Source organism: Penicillium alfredii (assembly GCF_028826965.1).
Source record: "Penicillium alfredii strain IBT 34128 chromosome Unknown utg000009l_segment0_segment0, whole genome shotgun sequence".
Taxonomy (NCBI): domain Eukaryota; kingdom Fungi; phylum Ascomycota; class Eurotiomycetes; order Eurotiales; family Aspergillaceae; genus Penicillium; species Penicillium alfredii.
Window position 1 is genome coordinate 1,280,063 of NW_026622706.1, and position 19,525 is coordinate 1,299,587.

Consider the following 19,525-nt stretch of genomic DNA (forward strand, 5'->3'; position numbering starts at 1 on the left):
GATTGAAATGTCCTCGCCCTCGAGATTTATCGTAGTCATGCTGGCAAACTCGTAAATTGTGTAGTGCTTCCAACGTGTTCAATCCCTTTCTACCATCTGCAGCTTGTGCTACGGTAATAATACTAATTTGGACTGAGGCGAAGGAGAATACTTGGAAGAAATACTCTTGGGGAGTTCTAGGTAGAGTTGGCAGAAATACACTTAAGCGTTTGCTCTTCTAGATGAAAGAAATCGAGTTAATAAATCTTAGATTAAGTCATCTCAAGCAGTTAATTCGAAACACAGCAATCGTGCACGGCCGCCATCTAGAGCAGAGATTCTTGGGTATCATAGGTGGTCGTAAATCATGTGAAAAAAAAAAAAAGGATAATAGGTCAGGTAGAAAAAAAGAAAATGGCGAAGAGAAGAGGAAATAGGGCACGAAGGAGGCTGTCTAGCAGTTAATCAGATTATGGATGTCTCCAAGGTCTGCGGACTCATGCATGGCACTGAGACATTTTCCAACACGGGGATTCGATATGTGTGGGACGGGGCTGAACTCGTCTGGGGCGGGGCATGGGATGAGCTTTCCTGTCGTGCGGGCTCCGCCACGGAAGATTCGGGGATGGGTGCATCCAGAGGGACGCCGTTGTGGCCGCTATGCGTGAGGCAACCGATGCAGCTGCAGTCGCTGCCACATTGGCAGCTGCCCGTGACGTCGGAACAAGTACTTGGCAGGCCCACGGGGTACTCGAGTGTGTAGTACTCGGAAGGGTGCATCAGCTGCTGGTTGAGTGTTTGTCCAGCCGACAGAGGAGAAGAATAGCCGCTTGGTAGGTTTGATCTAGGATCTGCGTAGGTATCGATGGCATGTTGGTCCAACGAGGGGGTGTTGGGCACGAAAAAGTTCAATGGGGATGCGGCGGTGCTTCCCGGGAAGGGCGAGTGGTACGCATTGGCAGTGGCATCCGGGTTCTGATCGTCACCGTTGGAGGTAATCATCACTCCCATTTCCTGGACATGTTGACGAGTCGTGTTGTTGAACGGATGGGTGGCACATCCCAAACATTGACAGTCGTCTCCACAGTGGCAATCATGACAGTCGCCGCCAAGTGCCGTGGATGGTGGAAAGGTCGGATTCGGTGTGTGGTTTGATTGAAATGATCCCATGGGAGGTTGTGTAATCCCAAGCCCGTTCATCTGACCCGGGTACACCATAGACGGCGATGATGACACATTTTGCGTGTAACCATTCATATAAAATGCAGGCGCAGCTTGACCGTATGGTTGCATGAATTGCCCATTGGTGTGGACCGGAGGACTCTGCCATGGAATTTGTGGCGCTGAAAATTGCATGTGAGACATGTCATTCCAGGTGGGTTGAGTGGGCTTCTGTTCTTCCGAATTCGAGACCGAGGTATTTTTCGAAGATACAGTGGAGCTCCCACAGCAAGATCCTCCATTCTGAGTCGGGTTTGGTTCTTGGAGCTTTTGAGAACAGCAGCTAGCTTTCGGTGGCTGCATATCACCTTCGACCGATTCCTGCGATGGGGGTGAAGGTTGGTTGTTGTGATTTGGGGTGGCCGCGTGAGAGTTATCTTGACCGGAAAAGCCCGGTTGATAGCTTGGCGTCCCATTTTCGAATTTCAGATTCGGAGGCATGGCATCTAATGCCTTTGCTATGCTTTCGGGTGCTGCTTGTATATTACTCTGTCTTCTTCCCGGCTTTTGAACTTTGCTGGCCGGAGACGACACCGGGGCGGGAGACTTGGCCGACTCGTTGACACCCACGGGAACCTCGTAGAGGGGGCGGCATAGACAAGTCGAGCCTAACACAAATTAGCGTGGTTCGACACGGAGGATAAAGCCAGTATATCTCTACCTTTGGGGATCCGGACCATGACTGCGTACGTCTTCTGACAGCTGCAGGTTCCCTTGGGATGAGGGCACTTGGCTAGTGGGCGGCCAGCCTTGGGAACTTTCATCATGAGTCGGTCGAAGTGCTGGCATTTTGAGGATCGATGGCCGCGAATGCATGGTTCACTAGCAGATGGAAGATTAGCCTTGACAATAGTCGGTCTGGAATCCGATGTTCTTACCAGGACCACTTGGCGCCTTCTTCGTCGAGGGGCATTGTTGTTGGGATGAATCGATGGTCCACACAGGATTAAAACCAAGATTGTACAAAGAGAACACACGAGTGCTCTGTCATAAGTGCCGCGCTCGGAGCTTTGACGCTTGCCGGTACCCCGCGGTGCCGATCACCTCCAGGACTGGATGACGCCTTGGTTTCGAAGCAAAATATGCCCATGTGCGATGCTTACAAACAGAGTCGGTAAAAAACAGAACCGGAAATTGAGAGAGTACAGTGTAAACGAGGGATCGAGTGCGACGGAAGTCGAATTCAAAGTTTGCGATTCCGAGCGGAACAGACCGGTTAAGCCGGGGGGGGGGAAGTGACTCAACCGCGGACAAGACGAGACTGGGACGGAAATGAGAAACGCGCAGAGTCGAACGAGAATCAACCAAGAAAGCACAACGTCAAGAAGGAAAAAAAGAAGAAACGAACACGATGCGGGGAGTGTCTGGCGTGACTAATGCTGCGTGACCTGCCTGATTGGGTTTGGCGCCGGCCGGAGCAATTAACGCCAGTCGCCGTTGCGATGACGATGCTTCGTCCTCTGAGTATCCCATGATGCCGCCCAAAGGCCAGCCCGCCGAGTCGAGTCATGCCCGGTCTTTCTTTACCGTGCCGGCTCCTATAAAACAGCTCTTCGACCGGTTCCCGTTGGTCACCTATCCCGCCAACGACCTCCCTCAACGCGCTTCCCCTCGACACGGCAACCAGCTGTTCGTGTTCACCGATGCCCCAGGGGCACGGCGAGGTCGGCCCTCTTTCAATCCACAATGCCTCAAGTGGCAGGTTCGTCTCCAATGTTCTGTGCAGGGGCATGGCCCTGGCCAGCGCGATTTCCGGTTCTAATTGGGTCTTCCTATAGGCGTACCTGAAATTCGTCGGAATCGACTTCGAGGTCGTCTCTTCTAATAACCACGCGTCGCCTACCGGCGCCCTTCCGTTCCTTCTCCCCGGACTTCCTACCGAGGCTCTTCTGCCAATTCCCTCACACAAGCTCCAAAAATGGGCTATCGAGCAAGTCCACTGCGAAGAAGAACAACAATTGAATCTCCGATTCGAGGTGTATGGGTCCCTGTTGGACCACCGGATACGCAATGCTTGGGTATGTGATGGAGATGAAATCACACAGGGTATTGACTGACACGTGTCTAGTTACAAATGCTGTATCTGGACCATGAGAACTTTGAGGCCGTTGCGCGGCCATCCTACGTGAACCCCGCCACCACGAACTCACTTGTACGAGCTGCCCTGGGTCTCCAGCTCCAACAGGCTGCGCGCGACGAGCTGCTCAAAACCGCACGGTGCATCGATGTGGCCGATCTCGAAGGGGATGCCGGGGGCGCATTCGAGGCGCTGTCCACGTTACTCGGCGAGGATGAGCACTTCTTCGGCCGACCAAACCCGGGCTTGTTCGACGCCAGCGTCTTCGCCTACACGCATCTGGTCCTGGACGAGGAGATGGGATGGAAACAGAACCGATTGGCCCAGCTGCTCCGAGAGCATCCCAATCTTGTACAACACCGTGACAGACTACTGAAATTCTTCTAGACTTGTTCTTTTTTTTTAGCGACCAAAAGTTCCCCGCGGGAGAACGCATCTTTTCTCTGAATGTATTATTTGAAAAAAAAATCTCCTCGTTGTCACTCTCTTTTCCTAAAAGACACTCCAAACCACACCTGCACCCCAACCCACTTCTTTGCTCGATCGCCCAATACATTGCCCAAGCGCTCATCGACATCCCTCACCAACACCCCATTCTCCCCTGTCTCCCCGACCAGATCAGCCACCAGAAACCCGGCTTCATCTGCTGCTGCGCGCACCTCGGGGATGGAATGGCAGTAACTCGTGGGACGGATCTTGACCCCAGTCTCAGGATCCGTGAACCCAGCCTGGCTGCGCGCCCCCATATCCGCATGCATATTCGTCACGAGCAGATACGCACCGGGTCGCATCATCGCCGACGCCGCCGCAAAGAACTCTTTCAGGGGGATGTGCTCCAGCACCAGCGTGGAGATCACCCCCGCCGCGCCAGAGTGGTCACCTCGTAGTGACGGCGGGAGCTGTGCGCTGCCAGAATCCGGTTGCAGGAGATCAAAGACTGCCAGCGAGCTTGCGGGACTGTGAGTCTCCTCGGTCTTGTTTCTGTGCGAGACACTCGCTTGGATCGCTGTCCGCGCGACCTCCAGCATCCCCGGTGATGCATCCAGCCCTACCACCTCGATTGCGGGGGTGGCCGTAAGGCTTGTCTTTTGAGATAGAGCCTCCAGCATCTGGATCGTATTCCTGCCCGTGCCACACCCCAGATCCACGAGCGTGAGCTGGTCCGTCGAGCCGAAGCGTGCGCTCACGTGGTCCAGGAACCGGGGTAGCAGGGCGCGCATCTCAATGGTGTCGAGCCGTTGCAGGAAATTGCCGTCTGTGTCGTAGACCTGAACTCATCAGCTGTTTGTTTTCTTGCCCTGCTTTTCTCTTCTTCCTTCGCAGCTCTATCCAGGACACTAGTATACTCTGCTCAAACGTACCTCGGCCCATTTGTCGTACGCATCCACTGTGGCCATGTACTGGATCGGCTGTGAACCGGTGGGCGGTTGTTCGGCCAGGCGTTGCTGGATGGTCTGCGCCATGGTGTGGATGCCAGGGAATTACGGCGGTAGAATCGACTTGCTCTTGGTGCTTGGTACAGGGGAGTATGGCAGATATGGAGTTATATGTATAGAGAAAATCAGTGCATTGATGCAGTCCCTACCTTGTTGGTGTTGGAGAAAGAATAAATACCGCGCAGAATTGAGTCATATCTACCTAATGCCCAGTGACTCACGCTGGACCTCGGCTGAGATTATCTACATCAGAAAGGATTCATTTCAGTTGGAGGGCCAGAATGGAATTTTTCTTACATGGTTCTGTTCCACGCTGCTTCAAGGAAAAGAGCTATAGGGATCCTATCACTCTCGAGTGCTTCTGCCAAAGATATTCCCCGTTTATTGAGGGCACAGTATCAAGATTTCTACTTAAACTCTACATAGAAATAGTTCACCCAAAAAAGCTGTTTATGCCATACCAAGTTCATATTGGGTGCAATAGTCACAGAGAAGAATCGTACACAATCATGTCGCCATCAGAGACACATAAGGAAAACGAAGCCCGAAGGCGAATTGAGGGAGGTCGACACAATTCCAGAATTGGAGCAAAAAGGGGAAAGAAGAAAAGAAAAGAATCCACCAATCATCAAAAGAAACAGGCCAAAAAAAAATCAAGTATCAGAGAAAATAAATCAAGGAGTGCGAGACGGCATCAGTCTTGAGCCACATAATCACGCCGTGTCGGACGGGACGTCAGTCGAATACTCATCAAGAAGGGTATTGCAAGAATGAACATGATAGAAAGGAAATGGGAAAAGAAAAAGAAGCAAAAAGAAGCAAAAAGCCACCATATCAGTGCGGACATCTCGCAGCTTGGGTCATGACGTTTGCAGTCAATTCTCGATGAAAAGTCGTTCAGTATACCGTGGCTCCAAATGGGGCGGTCTCTTTCAGGTCCTCCACCAGGTCCTCGACATTGTTCAAGTATCGGCCCAGCAGGGACTGTTTCTCGTCTGTTGTGCGCGTGTCGCGAAGCATCTTGCTGCCATGTCCGGCAGCCGAGCTGTGGGCACTCCGCGAAAATGGACCCGAAGCCAACTTACTAGGGCTGCGCTGCAAACCCGGCGGGCAGCCCCCAGGTCCCAGAATGGGGGTCTCGGGCATGAGATAGAAGTAGAGGAACTCGACGAGCTTGAGCTTGACCTCGCGGGAGGTGGCTCGCTGCTTGAACAAGGATGTCACAGTGAGCAGGCCGTCGAGGTCTTCAAATGTGCGCGTGTTTGCGGGACAGTCGACCAGAGCCGTGACGAGAGTGAGCAGGGTTGCCGATTGGATGGCCGGGCAGTTGATCGGGTCCAGCAGGTCGAGGAGAAGGTTCATGTAGATCTCGCGGGCGAACAGCGTCCGCGACGGTGGGTGGAGAAGAAGGGCGCCCTGGATCAGATCGAGGGTACAGACAATCAACATGTCGTTTGTGCCGTTACTGCCTCGGCCGAGCAAATGCTCGAGGCACGACACTAGGCGCATCGCGACTGTGGCGATACCAGTAAAATTAGCTCAATACACACACATAGCGAGAGAGGGATATGCGCGAAGCCATAAGCTCAGTACATACCATTCCATTGGAAGCCCTCTTGCAGCTTAAAGAATTCACGGAAGGCTGGGTCATCGCGCAATTCCGACAGTGCCTTGGGCACGGGCTGTGGCGCATCAAAGGACAACAGCGACCTGCGGCGGTCGGCGGATGGAGGCCGGGCTTTAGCAAGACAGATCTGGGCGAGGAGGCCCTCGACCTGGCGCAATCCTTTCCGTACCTTGCTGGGCTCGTATGAGGAAAGGTAGTCAAACGAATGGGCCAACAGAGTCTCCATGGGGGTGAAAGGGGAGAAAGAAAAGGGTAATCAAGAAAAGCTGTTGACCATTGAGCAACAGCACGGCAAGGAAAAGCAATGATTGAGCATTTCTCTTATATGCGAATCGAAAATTCGGGCTGTGTGGTCCGTGTTGGTCGATGAGGTCAGTCGGGTCTCTTTCGCAAGTAAATAAAGATGGTTGCCCCGGACAACCCACCATCAACCCCTGCCCTGCCGTTCTTTAGCTCTGTGCCTGATCTGCCCTCTAATGTGACAGCGAATCAAGGCTCCTGATAATTATAGCCTCGATCAGTCGTTAGCGCCTGATGTTTGCTCGAGGGGTTGGTTGCTGTAGCGAACCGCGCATCCTTGCCTTGCTGTGACTATATCTGCATAAAGATTGAGGGAGGGATCAATATTCTCTCTGCTTATTGGCAAATTATTTACCTTCATGGTTTTATTTCTGCCTGTAGACTGTGATATATTGTGATCTGTCGCTTCATCTTCTCTGCAGGCTGTATATACAATCGATCTATCTAATCCACCAGCCCCGGAGAATATGCTTTATTCCACTTGTAACATATAATCAATATAATTGCCATTGTTTGCTGCTTTAGCTTGATCACTATAGTAATTATTGCTTCTTTACGTCTATTATTGGACCGTGTGGCTTATTAGATGACAGCAGTTAGGTATATACCCTCCAGCTATCTTGTATAGGAGAACGTATTTCGAAGATATCTTTACTTATCCCCATGGATAGCTATACTAACTTGCCTTATAAAGTACTAGAGTAAACAAACCCAGGAAACTAAACCCCCAACGAGCACAAGAACCTCGGGACACGCGAACCCCCCCCGAAGCTTGATGTCATGCGCCCCGACCCCCCACCACATGCCCCTCTCACCGTTTGCAACTTCCAACCATTTTCTTCCCCGACACACACAAGCAGAAGGATGAATTCAAGTCCTTCATTCCAACCACCAAGTCCCATCCCTCCGCGCACCAGCTCCGCCGGCGTTACAAATGGCAGTCCTCCCGCCACGCGGCACCGCCTGTCGGACGGGGACCCCGCCTCGCTGAAACTGAAGCACAAACGCAACAAGTCCAGCGTCGACGGAACAAAGTACAAGGATGGAACATGGTCGTCTAAGAACGAGAAGATCCTGATGGGTCCCTATGACTATATGCACGAACACCCGGGCAAGGATGTGCGGCGGCAGCTCATCCACGCCTTCGATTCTTGGTTGCGGGTCCCGCCGGAGAGCCTTGCTATCATTACCAAGGTTGTGACGATGCTGCATACGGCATCTCTGTTGTAAGTCGAATTCCTGATGCGAGAGACCTTAAATATCATCGGGTCCTGGAATCTGACTGGTGTCTTGTTGGGTCTAGAATCGACGACGTCGAAGATAACTCAGTCCTCCGACGCGGCATCCCCGTCGCGCACAACATCTTTGGCACAGCGCAGACCATAAACTCAGCCAACTACGTCTACTTCCTCGCCTTACAAGAAGTCCAGCAACTCCACAACCCAGCCGCCATCGACATCTACGTCAAGGAACTACTGAATCTGCACCGGGGCCAGGGCATGGACCTATTCTGGCGCGACACGCTGACTTGCCCAACCGAGGACGAGTACCTGGAGATGGTGGGCAACAAGACGGGCGGGCTTTTCCGACTGGCCGTCAAGCTGATGCAGGCCGAGAGCGCAACAGGCAAGGACTGCGTGAGCCTAGTAAACGTCATGGGCCTGATTTTCCAGATCTGCGACGACTACCTCAACCTCTCCAACACCACGTACACGCACAACAAGGGCCTTTGCGAGGATCTCACCGAGGGCAAATTCTCGTTCCCCATCATCCACAGTATCCGCTCCAACCCCGGCAACCACCAGCTCCTCAGCATCCTGAAACAGAAACCCACCGACGAGGAGGTCAAGCGCTATGCCGTGCAATATATGCAGACTACCGGCAGTTTCTCTCATACCCGTCAGGTTGTCCGAGAGCTGCGTGATCGGGCCCTGTCGCTGATCGAGATGATCGACGCCACGCCCCGCATCAACGGCGCCGGAGACGGGGCCATGGTGCGTGCCATTCTTGAGAAAATCGTGCAGACTACCCTGTCGGATCCCTCGGCACAATAGTCGCAAAGTCGCAATACCCGTTTGCTGCGAGATGTTTCCATTGTGAGATTGGATTGGAGTTTGTGGTCGGATATACCCTCTAGTCTGTTCTGTTTTCCCTTATGATGTTGACGATGTAGCTATGCGAGTTCACCACGAGACGATCATGCCAGAATGGTTGGATATGGAATCATATAATGAAAACAGTGCCTCTTTTCCTTGCCATCTAAGCAGGGCGATAGACACCTGTGAAAGAAAAGGGTATAACAAATCCCTGCCATCGTAAGTCATGCCTGGGCCGAGTCCAAGGATAAACCCGCGAAAGGCTGAGAAAGGACCAAAATATCCAAAGTCCCATATTAAATCTCAGACAAATATCCATGGTAGATGCGACGCACAAGCCCAATGCGTCTATATGTAAATCCCCTGAAAAAGTAACACCGGGAACCCAAAACATCAAAATATCCAATAAAGAGAAACCAAGGATATATCTCACATCACCACACAGCAAGCCTTCTCCAGCTTCCGCATGACCTTGGGCAGCAGCGCGTTGACCACCTGCTCGATCTCATCCTGCTGCTGCGGCTGTTGCTGGTGGTGCGGCTGGTGCTGTTGGCCGGGGTACTGCTGGTGCGAGCCATGGTGCGTCGACGGCGGCATGACGGCCTGGCCGCCGGTGAGGTTGACGTAGACGCGGCCGGCATTCTCTTCGGTGGCATACTGCAGGCCGAGCTCACGGCAGACTCGCTCGACGCGCGGCTTAATTTTCTGGACGTGGTGCGCAGAGTGATTTCCCTTGCCCACGATGCTGGGAGTTGTCAGCTTCAACCAAAAAGAAAAAGGAAAATAAAGAAGATAGAATAACATACACGTGCAGGTGGTTCTGTCCATGCGCTTTGGCGTACTTGATCCGCTCCTCGAGAATCTCCTCGGCCTCCTCGACGAACTGGCCGTGCAGGTCGATGGTATCGGCGGCGACGCGCCCGTTGGAGTTGTTCTCGCGGAAGATGAACTCGGACGCCTGCTTGTTGTAGTCATCCATCTTGCGGCCGTGCGCCTTGCCTTCCTCCGAGAACTGTTTGGCGCCGGCGCCATCGCCGCTCGAGTATGCGTCTTGCGACTACGCGTAGAGAAGTTGATTAGACCGGGGCATTGAGGGTGCAATTATTGGGGAAATAAAATAAAGCTGTATGACACACCCGCTGGAAACATGAGTTGCGCTTCGAGGCTTCCTGGCGAGCGAGGTTGCGGAGCCGATCGTACTCTTCTTCGGCGTCGCGACTTTGGTCATGGTTGAAGGCTATTTTCGGCTGTCAGCGTGCATCAATGACTACAATGGCAGCTCTCAGCTCCATACCCCGAGGGCCCATATGCGCCAATTCGTGCGACATGGTGTCAATGGACGGTGTCGTACCCAGGTAATGACGAGGAACGGAGGAACGGAGTGGGAAGTTCTTGGGAGAAGTGGGGACGCCCCCTCGAAAAATCAGATCGCGAGATCCTATCGATCCGTGGGTCACATTCCTGTGGTTATCCAATATACTTTTCTTTCTATCTGTGGGAACATGTGTTCTCGCATTGATCTAGTATATAATTTACTGCGAAGTATCGAAAAACCCGGTATAGTTGGGGGTCTCGTCCAGGGATGTATACGTTCTCACAGTAGTTACCTGGTGTATCTGGTATACATTCACCTAACCTCGATCCATCTGCAGTCCAACAATACCAGCTGAGCCTACCGAGCCTATTGATCAGCATGGATTATATTCCATCTGACGCTCTAAATCAATGACGAGGGCCCATGTCAACAATATCCACTATCCACCGTCACACCTCGATATCAACACTCCATCAGGAATCCAATAGTTCCCCAGACTAGACCGAGGCTCTTCTAGTATGTAATTTTAACCGGCCTTTACCCGGTTCGCATCCTCCCCAGAATCCTGAACCTATTCCTTCACTCCATCATTCAATAGTCTATTTCCATATCGCGCTATTCCCACACGACCGGCACCGGTCCATGCGAGTGTCCTCACGTCAACCCGCCCAGAGGACATGGCGGCAAAGAAAACGGCTAGAATCACTAGCCAGTGGGTCACCAGTGCAGAACGGGCTGTAAAGTCTGCAGTCTGAGTCAGGGTATTCAGGGGAGGGTTGACCTTGGTACAGTTTAAGAATATCTCCTACAGTAGATCTCTTGCATAAGTTCCTAAAGGTAGTATAAGCAGGTATCTACGTCAGTCCGGTTTTGGGGGAATCAGCCTCGGGATGATCGCAGATGCTCGCTGACACACTCCTTTTGAATCTCACTGGCAGAGCTGTGTGCCATCGGAGTCACCGCGACACACGCTAGCAAGAATGATGTGACGGGAATGTGTGACCCCGATACGGATCGGCAAGTCTCGGGCTCAGACTCCAGGTCTCGGTGGAGTTCGCTGGAGCAGAAGGAATCAGAAATGATCATGGCTATTTTGCCTTGGTCTTTGATGTCTGCCGTTGTATCAAGACCCGTAGGACATTTTCTGACATTTCCTGAAATCCCCTGAGATTTCTCTCCTTAGTCTCAATAGCTGTAATTGGGGTCGAGACGACTGTAGATGACTTGTGTCTGAGACTGGCGGAAGGGCTGAATGATGCGACAGGTGAAACCTTCTGGAACGCAACGCCCCGGCATGGAAGACTTTCTCACGGTCTGGCAACTGGAGCATGGAAGACCTGAAACGAGGACTGTTTCTGCATGATGCCAGGTCATGTAGGTACTGAACCAAAAATATCGAAGGTCCGAAGATCCACCTGCAAGTAAGAAGGGCGAAAGGCGAGAAAGTCGAAGGGCCAAAGGGCAAGAAAAAGGGGACGCGCCGATGATTGGCCTGAGGCGACGCACTCAAGTGGAGGCACCGTGCCAATCACAGCGGGTGTTGGGCGGTACTTGCGGAATACCTGGACAGCCGCGGCCATTGTGCGTATGTGCCCGGTATTCCCCCCGTACTGCGGATCCCCTTAACCTGAGACTCAATTTCCCCTCCCCCCTTACCGATCTCCAGCCTCCCCTTCTTCTTCTTCCAGATTGTCGGGTTTGTGTGAACTTCACTGCGTTCCTTTTGGGGAGATTTTCTTTGCATTCTTTTATTTTTCATCAGAATCCCCCTCCCCGACTCAGTCGAGTAAGTGGTTTTTCCGCCCCCAAAAACCTGCACCTGGTTTCTCGTGGGAAATTGTTCTCCTTGCGTCGATTGCTTCTCTCCTTTGAAACGTCGACTCTTTCTCTCTCCTGCGGGACCTTGTACCACAGGCGCCAAGTTGCGATCGGGGAAACCGTTTCTGCTTGCTAACCATCTATTTGCATTGTCAGTCCCTGTCATTCGAACCCGAGCCCTACGAATCGGCTTGTCCATCTACCTTTATTTTACTATTAATTTTACGTCTATCCACCGTCAAAATGGGTTGCGGTATGAGTACTGAGGATAAGGAGGGGAAGGCGCGGAACGAGGAGATTGAGAACCAGCTCAAGCGCGACAAGATGATGCAACGGAATGAGATCAAGATGCTGCTCCTCGGTATGATCGATCTCTGGCAAGGAATGACTCTTATGACGGTCGGCTGACGGCGGCACAGGTGCGGGAGAGTCGGGCAAGTCGACGATTCTCAAGCAGATGAAGCTGATCCACGAGGGTGGATACTCGCGCGATGAACGGGAGTCGTTCAAGGAGATCATCTACAGCAACACGGTGCAGTCGATGCGGGTCATTCTCGAGGCCATGGAGTCCCTCGAATTGCCCCTGGAGGATGCACGCCACGAGTACCACGTGCAGACCATCTTCATGCAGCCCGCTCAAATCGAGGGTGACAGCATCCCGCCCGAGGTCGGCACCGCCATTGGGGCCCTTTGGCGCGACACGGGCGTCCAGGAGTGCTTCAAGCGGTCCCGCGAGTACCAGCTGAACGACTCCGCCAAATAGTGAGTGGCCTTTTGTCATTTCTTGTCGATCGCAACGGACTTCCCATTCTGACCCTTCCTGCAGCTACTTTGACGCCATTGAGCGCATTGCACAGCCCGACTATCTTCCCACCGACCAGGATGTCCTCCGCTCGCGTGTCAAGACCACGGGTATCACCGAGACGACGTTCATCATTGGGGATCTGACTTACCGCATGTTCGATGTCGGTGGTCAGCGATCGGAGCGGAAGAAGTGGATTCACTGCTTCGAGAACGTGACGACGATTCTCTTCCTGGTGGCCATCTCCGAGTACGACCAGCTGTTGTTCGAAGATGAGACGGTCAACCGCATGCAAGAAGCCCTGACGCTGTTCGACTCGATCTGCAACTCGCGGTGGTTCGTGAAGACGTCCATCATTCTCTTCCTCAACAAGATCGACCGCTTCAAGGAGAAGCTGCCGGCCAGCCCGATGAAGAACTACTTTCCCGACTACGAGGGCGGTGGCGACTACGCCGCCGCGTGCGACTACATCCTCAACCGCTTTGTGTCTCTGAACCAGGCCGAGCAAAAGCAGATCTACACACACTTCACGTGTGCCACGGACACCACCCAGATTCGGTTTGTCATGGCGGCCGTCAATGGTAAGTTTCAATTTGCTCACATCTCTCGACGCTTAGATATGGGTGCTAACACGCTATCTAGATATCATCATCCAAGAGAACCTCCGACTCTGCGGTTTGATCTAATGAATTGCCGTTCGCGGGTGACGAAGTTGATACTAGATCGCATGCTTTTCTTCATGGCTTGTAATCAGGTCTCGCCGGGCATGTCCCCGTCGCGATCAAAAGCCTCCTTTCCCAGATTCCGGCGTTGACCTTTTCTTTTCTCGTTCTCTCCATCTTTCTCTTTGTTTCATTTTTTTCTTTAATTACCCCGTTGACACGATCTCTAGCCGGTTTTTTTTTCTACTTCCATTTCCATTTCTTTTTTTTCCCTCCTGATATCCACGGCACAAGACCAGGAGGCCCCCCTTTATGATTCGCCTCTGCAGCGGGTCTCTCTTCTCTTCTCTTCTTTTTTTTTTCTCTTCTTTTTCTTGTCTGATTTGAATGCTGGATATCCTCTCATCTGTGTGTTTTGTTGGTTTTGTATGTAACCATACCGTCCCCTTCATTTCCTTGGTCTCGCGTCCGTTGGAAGCGTCGAGCGACCAACCGGGCAATCTGGGCACGGGGGAAATGACAGGATGCGCGGAGTATCATGTCTCTTCTCATGTGTCATGCCAGGTCTGGGTCATCGTCAGAGTTCAGGAATGAACCTCTTTGCGAGATATTGAAGTGTAGTCCAGTAAAGGGTAAAAATTGGTAAGGATTTCAAGGGTATCAGGGTATCTAGACATGGCATCTTCGAATGCCATGTTCAGTGCAGAAAGAAAAGGACAAGAGAAAAACCTCAGAACCGCAACTTCGGCCCCAAGAACACAATCAACACCGCAACCACCCACAGCCCAAAAATCCACCCATACAACATCATCCGCCCCCACCACCCCTTGCCCTCCGTCATCCGCCGCAACATCCCCATCCGCTGTCCCGCCGCCTCCATTGTCGCGCTCGTGCGGTCGATACCGTGCACCGCGCGGTCCAGCACCGACTTCTCGCCGTCCAGCGTACTCTGGAACGAATGTGACGACGCCTTGAGCTGCGAGGCCAGCGAGAGCAGCGAGCTGGTCAGGTCTTCTTGTTCTAGGCGCTGCGTGCTTAGCGCCTGCTCTGTGGACCCAAGTTTGGTATTGGGTTCGTGAGGCGTGCTGGAGGTGTTGCTTCCTGTTGCTGTTGTGGTGGCTGTGGGGTTCGGAGTGGGTTGGTCGTGTGGTGTGTGTCGGTTTCGGAGTGTGGATGAAGTGGTTGTTGCTGTGGATGTAGCTGTAGCTGTAGCTGTTGGGGTTGTAGTCGTGGTCGTCGTAGAGGGAGTAGTTGTTGTAGTTGTAGTGCTCGCCGTAGTGTCAACGTCTCTCGTTCCGGATGCTTCTGATCCTTTTATGTCGTCTCCAATGTGTGCGCGAGATTTCTGGTCTTGTTGTGTCGTAGGTGATCCCGACATAACCTTTTCCTTTGCGATGGGTCGAGCTAAAAGCTCCCGCCACTCGCCATCTCCGTCATCTTCGTCCTCGTCGTCCAGTTCTGGCTCGGCACCCCGGGAATCCGCCTCTTCTAGGAGACTCTGCATGCGCTTCAGCAGCTGGCGGTCGCGCGCGATCTCCGTCTGCGCTTCGTGTTTGCGGTCGAGGGGTTTGAGCTGCGGGAGCGAGCGTTCGAGCTGGGTGAGGAGCGTGCGGGCGTACTCGACATTCTAGAAGACCGGGTTTGTCAGATCACGTAACTTTGTTTTTGATGTACATATGTAATTGTAGATTCTCTTCTCTTCCTTACCTTAGTTACTCGCATGCGCTGGTACTCAGATCGGAAGGACACCTCGGCGCCCGGGGCGAGGAGGTTGTGTTCGAGCCTTGTGAAAAGTCGGGCCACGTTGAGGAGGGTGAAATCTGAGGAGGTCTCAGATGGGAAAGCCGTAACAGTCATAATTGACGTGCTATTCAATGAAACAAGAGGAAAAGAGAGAGATAGAGAGAGTAGACGAGGGTTTGTTTGCATGGATGAGCATGTGCTGTTCAAAGGCTCCCCCATTCCCAATTCTTACTAAGCAGATCTATAGGCCAAAAAAAAAAACACACACACCACCACCCGGGATATCATGAACAAATCAAGGAGGGACAGGAAATAGAGGGGGACAGAGAAAAGAAAATAAAGGGGAAAATTCAAAAAGAAAGAAACAAAAACATAAAGCAAGCTAGCGGTACTCGACAATCAACCGCCGCCAGGTCCGCACCCCATCAGCATCCACCTCATGCATCTGCTGCACCGACTCGCTGCGCTTCTGCACCGACGTCGTTGCCGTGTCATGGCTCACGGGATGCGAGACACTCGGCGAGTTTGCGCGCGGCCCCGTCCCCGTCGTGTTGCTCGAGTGGGCACTCGGCCCGGGGCTGTGTCTCTGCTCGCGCGCCTTAGTGGCGACGGACCCGCTGTTCGGGAAGGCGGCGTGCTGCGACAGGGGCCGCAACACATCGCTGGCTGAGGTCGGTGGGGAGCCTTCTGTGGGCTTGTCTTGGGACTTCTTGTCCATGGCGTGAGAGTAAATGGGAGGTTCGCTGATTCTCGGGAATGAATTCGTGAGTTCTGTAAGAACTAGGGGACTGAATGTGTGGACTGTGTGGAGGGGAAGGATTGGCTCTGGGACTTGATTTAGGCGAGAGAGAAAGAGAAGTACTGGTCTGGCTGGTGGCAATGTATTGAAGTAAGATAGATGATGGACTCAAGAGAATGGGTTTTGCGGTCAGCTTCTTGGGAGTCGCAATTGATTATTATAGGATTGCCAGTGTTTCGCCGCGCTCATAGCAGGCCCTGTTTCTAATCCCGGCGGACTGCAAGATGAGTTGCCTCTCGCTTGAGTCTGGCGTGATAGATAGACGTGCGCAATGTATAACTTGGGACTGGTATTGACGGGGATAGGGTTGAACGGAGTACACGGATAGAACGATGAGTGGGGGAGGCAGGGAAGGGAGGGAAGAGACTACAGTACATGGTGGGGGGGATGTGAGCAGGACTATATACTCATTTGCCGCAAGTAGATACCTGAGAGTAGCGTAGGCGGCCTAGAGTCTCGAGAACTAAATCCTCTAGGGCTTGATGACGGGGGAAGGTCTGAGCCGGGCACATTGGAAGTATACAGTTCGCCGTTACTAGGCCACCATGTAAAAGCAAAGACAGAAGGGAAAAAAAAATAGTAATAGTAATAACCCCGCGATCATCACAGTGACACGATAGTTCGCTAAAGAAGCAAAAGAGAAAGAAAGAAAAAAAAAAAAGAAGGCGATCGGATCGATCACAACTTTCGAGAGACTCTCTTGCCTCCAGTGGGGGTGCCCAGCTGGGCGTCAGCCACGAGCTTCGGCTTTTGGTGGTTTTTAGTTCGTTTAGTTCGTTTAGTTCGCAGTTCAGCTGGCGCCACTTTGGCCGGAGATCTACAGTCTGAGATGGGTCTGGATGTGGAACATAGAGAATATAGAGATTGAGAAAACATAGAGCCACACAGATACAGAGCAGGCTTCAAAGATAAATCAAGAAAAAAAAATCATCTACAGATATCCACCATGACACCGCATCCACCAGGATGGCGACCCATGGCCACGGCGGTGGTTGCGGAGAAAATCCTTGTATCGTCGATCATGACAAATGGACGCCGATCTTCAGCTGGGCTGGTCATGGTTGCCTGTAGGCAATTGGTTGCAGGACATCTTGCTCTTTCTCTTATGTACACTCTCTTTCTTTCTTGCGGTCCCACAATCAGTCTGATCCGATTGGATCTAGGATGTCTTGTCTAGTGCTTCCAAGGCTCTAGACATGCACAATCAAAAAGAAAAAAAAAAAGACTAGAGCTTGGCCGTGTTACCCTGCAGCTCCCGCTGAGACTGCTCGCGCAGAACCTTGCGTAGGATCTTCCCCGAGGGGTTCTTCGGGATCGCATCGAGGAATACCACGCCGCCGGTAATCCGCTTGAACGCCGTCACTTTGCCATCAACGAACTGGGTGATATCGGCCGGCGTGGCGGTCTGTCCAGGCTTGAGGACGATGTATGCGCGCGGGCGCTCGTCGTGGTTGCTAAAGAAGTCAGAATACATCAACATCAACATAATCAACACAATTGAAGAATCACTGAAAGGGTTTCAAAAAAGAAATACAGAGAAAAGACTTACATGGCCGCCCCAATGACGGCAGCGTCGGCCACAGCTGGATGCTCCAGCAGCAGAGCCTCCAGCTCTGCCGGGGCCACCTGGTTGCCTTTGACCTTGATCAACTCCTGCGGGATCTTTGTTTTAGTTTCTTTTTCTTTTTCTTTTTCTTTTGTTCATTGAGCTCCACTCTTCGGCATACACACCTTCATGCGATCCACAACGTGGAACTTGCCCTGGTCATCGACATAGGCAATATCGCCCGTCCGCAGCCATCCATCAGCAGTCTTGGTCTGATGCGTGGCCTCGGGGTTCCGCCAGTAGCCCTTCATGATATTCTGGGAGCGCACCCACAGCTCACCGCGCTGGTTCGGCTCCACTAGTTCCGTGAAACCATCGTCGGCCATGATCTTGGCCTCGCAGTTGGCATTGGGCTCGCCGACCGAGGCCGATGTACTGGTCTGCATGGGATCCCAGCCGAGGATGGAGCAGGTAGCCCTGTAAGAATTGCGAATTAACCCAGGCTCCAATTCCCATGGCCATATATACCCGTCGGGTCCAAAACTTCTTCCCTCCTCCCTTAACAACCGATATACTCCTCAACTTACTCGGTCATGCCCCATCCCTGCTTGACATTGATTTTCCCTGGGGGCCACAGCTTCTCGACCTCGTCGCATACCTCGCGACCCAGCGGTGCCGCACCGCTCGTCAAGACCTCGAGACTGCTCAGGTCATAGTTCTTGACAGCCGGATGCTTAGCCAACAAGACCACGATGGGCGGCACGAGGAAGTGGTGTGTGATGCGGAATCGCTGGGTATACTCGAGCATCTGCAGAAAGTCGAATTTGGGCATGATATAGACAGGGATATTCCGGGACAAGGCGGACGCAATATAGATGTTCTGGGCCATAGCATGGTACATGGGCAGAAAACAGAGCCAGCGGCTGCGTTGGCGACGGGTCTCGTATTCCGGGTGCAAAGCTGCCAGATGGTCCAGCTGCAGCATGTTGGCGACATAATTCTTGTGCGAGATCTCGACGCCCTTGGGCCGCCCCGTCGTGCCGCTGGAGTAGTTGAGCGCCAGCGTGCGGTCCGCTTGCGCTGGTGTCGCCAGCTCATCCCATGCAAACCAGCTCCCTTCTGCCGGCGATGCCACCAGCTCGCCCCAGTACGGACAGCCCTGCTGGCCGCGCCCGCCGCCGTCGTAGAGCGCGTTGTCGAACACATAGACGCGCTCACGGCCTAGGCCTGCCAGCTTTGCCGCCTCGATGCCCGTGTCTAGGCTCGAGGCTGCGCAGATAAGATACGTTGCTCCGCTGTCTTGCAGCTGGTACGCCAACTCCCGCGCCACAAAGGTAGGGTTGGCCCCCGTGAATATACCCCCCGCCATGATGACTCCCATGAAGACGACCGGGAAGAACAGGTCATTGCCCGAGAACAGCAGCACCCGGTCGCCCGTTAACAGGCCTGACTTGCGCAGGCCCGCTGCGAACCGCTGGCTCCAGAGCCGGAAGTCATGCGTGCTGAAGTAATGCGTGTCCGGGCGTGCGGCCTCGGAAAAACATCGGTGTGTCTTGGACAGCGGCGCTGTGGGCGAGGTAAGCAAGATCGATGCCAGGTGGGTGTTGGGGACATCAATTGTCCAGCGCGACTTATATGGCATGGCGGATAGGATGTATATGCACAAATTGTTACTATAGTCAACGCAATAACAATTGAATCTCAAGGAACCAAATTGAGAGGATAAGAAAAGAAAAAGAAAAGAAAACAGGCCAGGTTATAAAATCTGACAACACGAGTCAGTCTTATGGCCCTAGGGGCTCCGTCTGCTTATGCGTTCATCATAGAAGCCATCCCCGCATATTCGGCTATGCCTTGCGGGAGATCCGAGGTGATTCGGCGCTCGGGTTTCCTCACTAAGCAGGATTGATGCCGAGGATTTGAACAATGATGTATATCCAGAGAACACCTTTCGGAGTTCCTCGAGGCGGAGACGAGATTTCATAAAATGTGAATAGCTCCATTGACCCCAATATGCACGGGAAATGGTTCTACCCCTATCCCAGAACGACCAACCCAGAATACATAAGAATAAAATCAAAAAAAAAGAAGAGAGAACAATGGT

The 19,525-nt window shown here is 52.8% G+C and overlaps 10 protein-coding genes across 10 annotated transcripts; 3 read left to right on the forward strand and 7 right to left on the reverse strand.

Moving 5' to 3' along the window:
- Positions 1-444: 444 nt before the first annotated feature.
- Positions 445-2,113, reverse strand: NUU61_006397 (copper fist DNA-binding domain-containing protein; the record flags this gene model as incomplete). The annotated part of the gene is made up of 3 exons (XM_056656925.1): positions 445-1,808; positions 1,862-2,022; positions 2,079-2,113. 3 exons carry the CDS (start codon positions 2,111-2,113, stop codon positions 445-447), a joined length of 1,560 nt encoding a protein of 519 aa, XP_056509725.1.
- A 561-nt stretch (positions 2,114-2,674) lies between these two features.
- Positions 2,675-3,664, forward strand: NUU61_006398 (putative mitochondrial outer membrane protein (Sam35); the record flags this gene model as incomplete). The annotated part of the gene is made up of 3 exons (XM_056656926.1): positions 2,675-2,902; positions 2,979-3,218; positions 3,269-3,664. 3 exons carry the CDS (start codon positions 2,675-2,677, stop codon positions 3,662-3,664), a joined length of 864 nt encoding a protein of 287 aa, XP_056509726.1.
- A 92-nt stretch (positions 3,665-3,756) lies between these two features.
- On the reverse strand, positions 3,757-4,740 carry NUU61_006399 (class I SAM-dependent DNA methyltransferase; the record flags this gene model as incomplete). Its single annotated transcript, XM_056656927.1, has 2 exons — positions 3,757-4,545; positions 4,639-4,740. 2 exons carry the CDS (start codon positions 4,738-4,740, stop codon positions 3,757-3,759), a joined length of 891 nt encoding a protein of 296 aa, XP_056509727.1.
- An 870-nt stretch (positions 4,741-5,610) lies between these two features.
- On the reverse strand, positions 5,611-6,566 carry NUU61_006400 (cell division control protein 14; the record flags this gene model as incomplete). Its single annotated transcript, XM_056656928.1, has 2 exons — positions 5,611-6,227; positions 6,311-6,566. The coding sequence occupies 2 exons, from the start codon at positions 6,564-6,566 to the stop codon at positions 5,611-5,613; spliced, it is 873 nt and encodes a 290-aa protein (XP_056509728.1).
- Positions 6,567-7,504: 938 nt separating this feature from the next.
- Positions 7,505-8,694, forward strand: NUU61_006401 (FPP/GGPP synthase family protein; the record flags this gene model as incomplete). The annotated part of the gene is made up of 2 exons (XM_056656929.1): positions 7,505-7,866; positions 7,944-8,694. 2 exons carry the CDS (start codon positions 7,505-7,507, stop codon positions 8,692-8,694), a joined length of 1,113 nt encoding a protein of 370 aa, XP_056509729.1.
- Positions 8,695-9,165: 471 nt separating this feature from the next.
- On the reverse strand, positions 9,166-10,064 carry NUU61_006402 (Smr domain-containing protein; the record flags this gene model as incomplete). Its single annotated transcript, XM_056656930.1, has 4 exons — positions 9,166-9,481; positions 9,543-9,793; positions 9,873-9,973; positions 10,031-10,064. The coding sequence occupies 4 exons, from the start codon at positions 10,062-10,064 to the stop codon at positions 9,166-9,168; spliced, it is 702 nt and encodes a 233-aa protein (XP_056509730.1).
- A 2,048-nt stretch (positions 10,065-12,112) lies between these two features.
- gpaA (guanine nucleotide-binding protein subunit alpha gpaA) lies at positions 12,113-13,357 on the forward strand (the record flags this gene model as incomplete). The annotated part of the gene is made up of 4 exons (XM_056656931.1): positions 12,113-12,230; positions 12,289-12,631; positions 12,696-13,252; positions 13,314-13,357. The coding sequence occupies 4 exons, from the start codon at positions 12,113-12,115 to the stop codon at positions 13,355-13,357; spliced, it is 1,062 nt and encodes a 353-aa protein (XP_056509731.1).
- Positions 13,358-14,063: 706 nt separating this feature from the next.
- Positions 14,064-15,190, reverse strand: NUU61_006404 (uncharacterized protein; the record flags this gene model as incomplete). Its single annotated transcript, XM_056656932.1, has 2 exons — positions 14,064-14,960; positions 15,041-15,190. The coding sequence occupies 2 exons, from the start codon at positions 15,188-15,190 to the stop codon at positions 14,064-14,066; spliced, it is 1,047 nt and encodes a 348-aa protein (XP_056509732.1).
- A 268-nt stretch (positions 15,191-15,458) lies between these two features.
- NUU61_006405 (uncharacterized protein) lies at positions 15,459-15,794 on the reverse strand (the record flags this gene model as incomplete). Its single annotated transcript, XM_056656933.1, has 1 exon — positions 15,459-15,794. One exon carries the CDS (start codon positions 15,792-15,794, stop codon positions 15,459-15,461), a length of 336 nt encoding a protein of 111 aa, XP_056509733.1.
- Positions 15,795-17,100: 1,306 nt separating this feature from the next.
- On the reverse strand, positions 17,101-19,063 carry NUU61_006406 (acyl--CoA ligase; the record flags this gene model as incomplete). Its single annotated transcript, XM_056656934.1, has 4 exons — positions 17,101-17,329; positions 17,425-17,528; positions 17,607-17,898; positions 18,009-19,063. The coding sequence occupies 4 exons, from the start codon at positions 19,061-19,063 to the stop codon at positions 17,101-17,103; spliced, it is 1,680 nt and encodes a 559-aa protein (XP_056509734.1).
- Between the last annotated feature and the right edge of the window lie 462 nt (positions 19,064-19,525).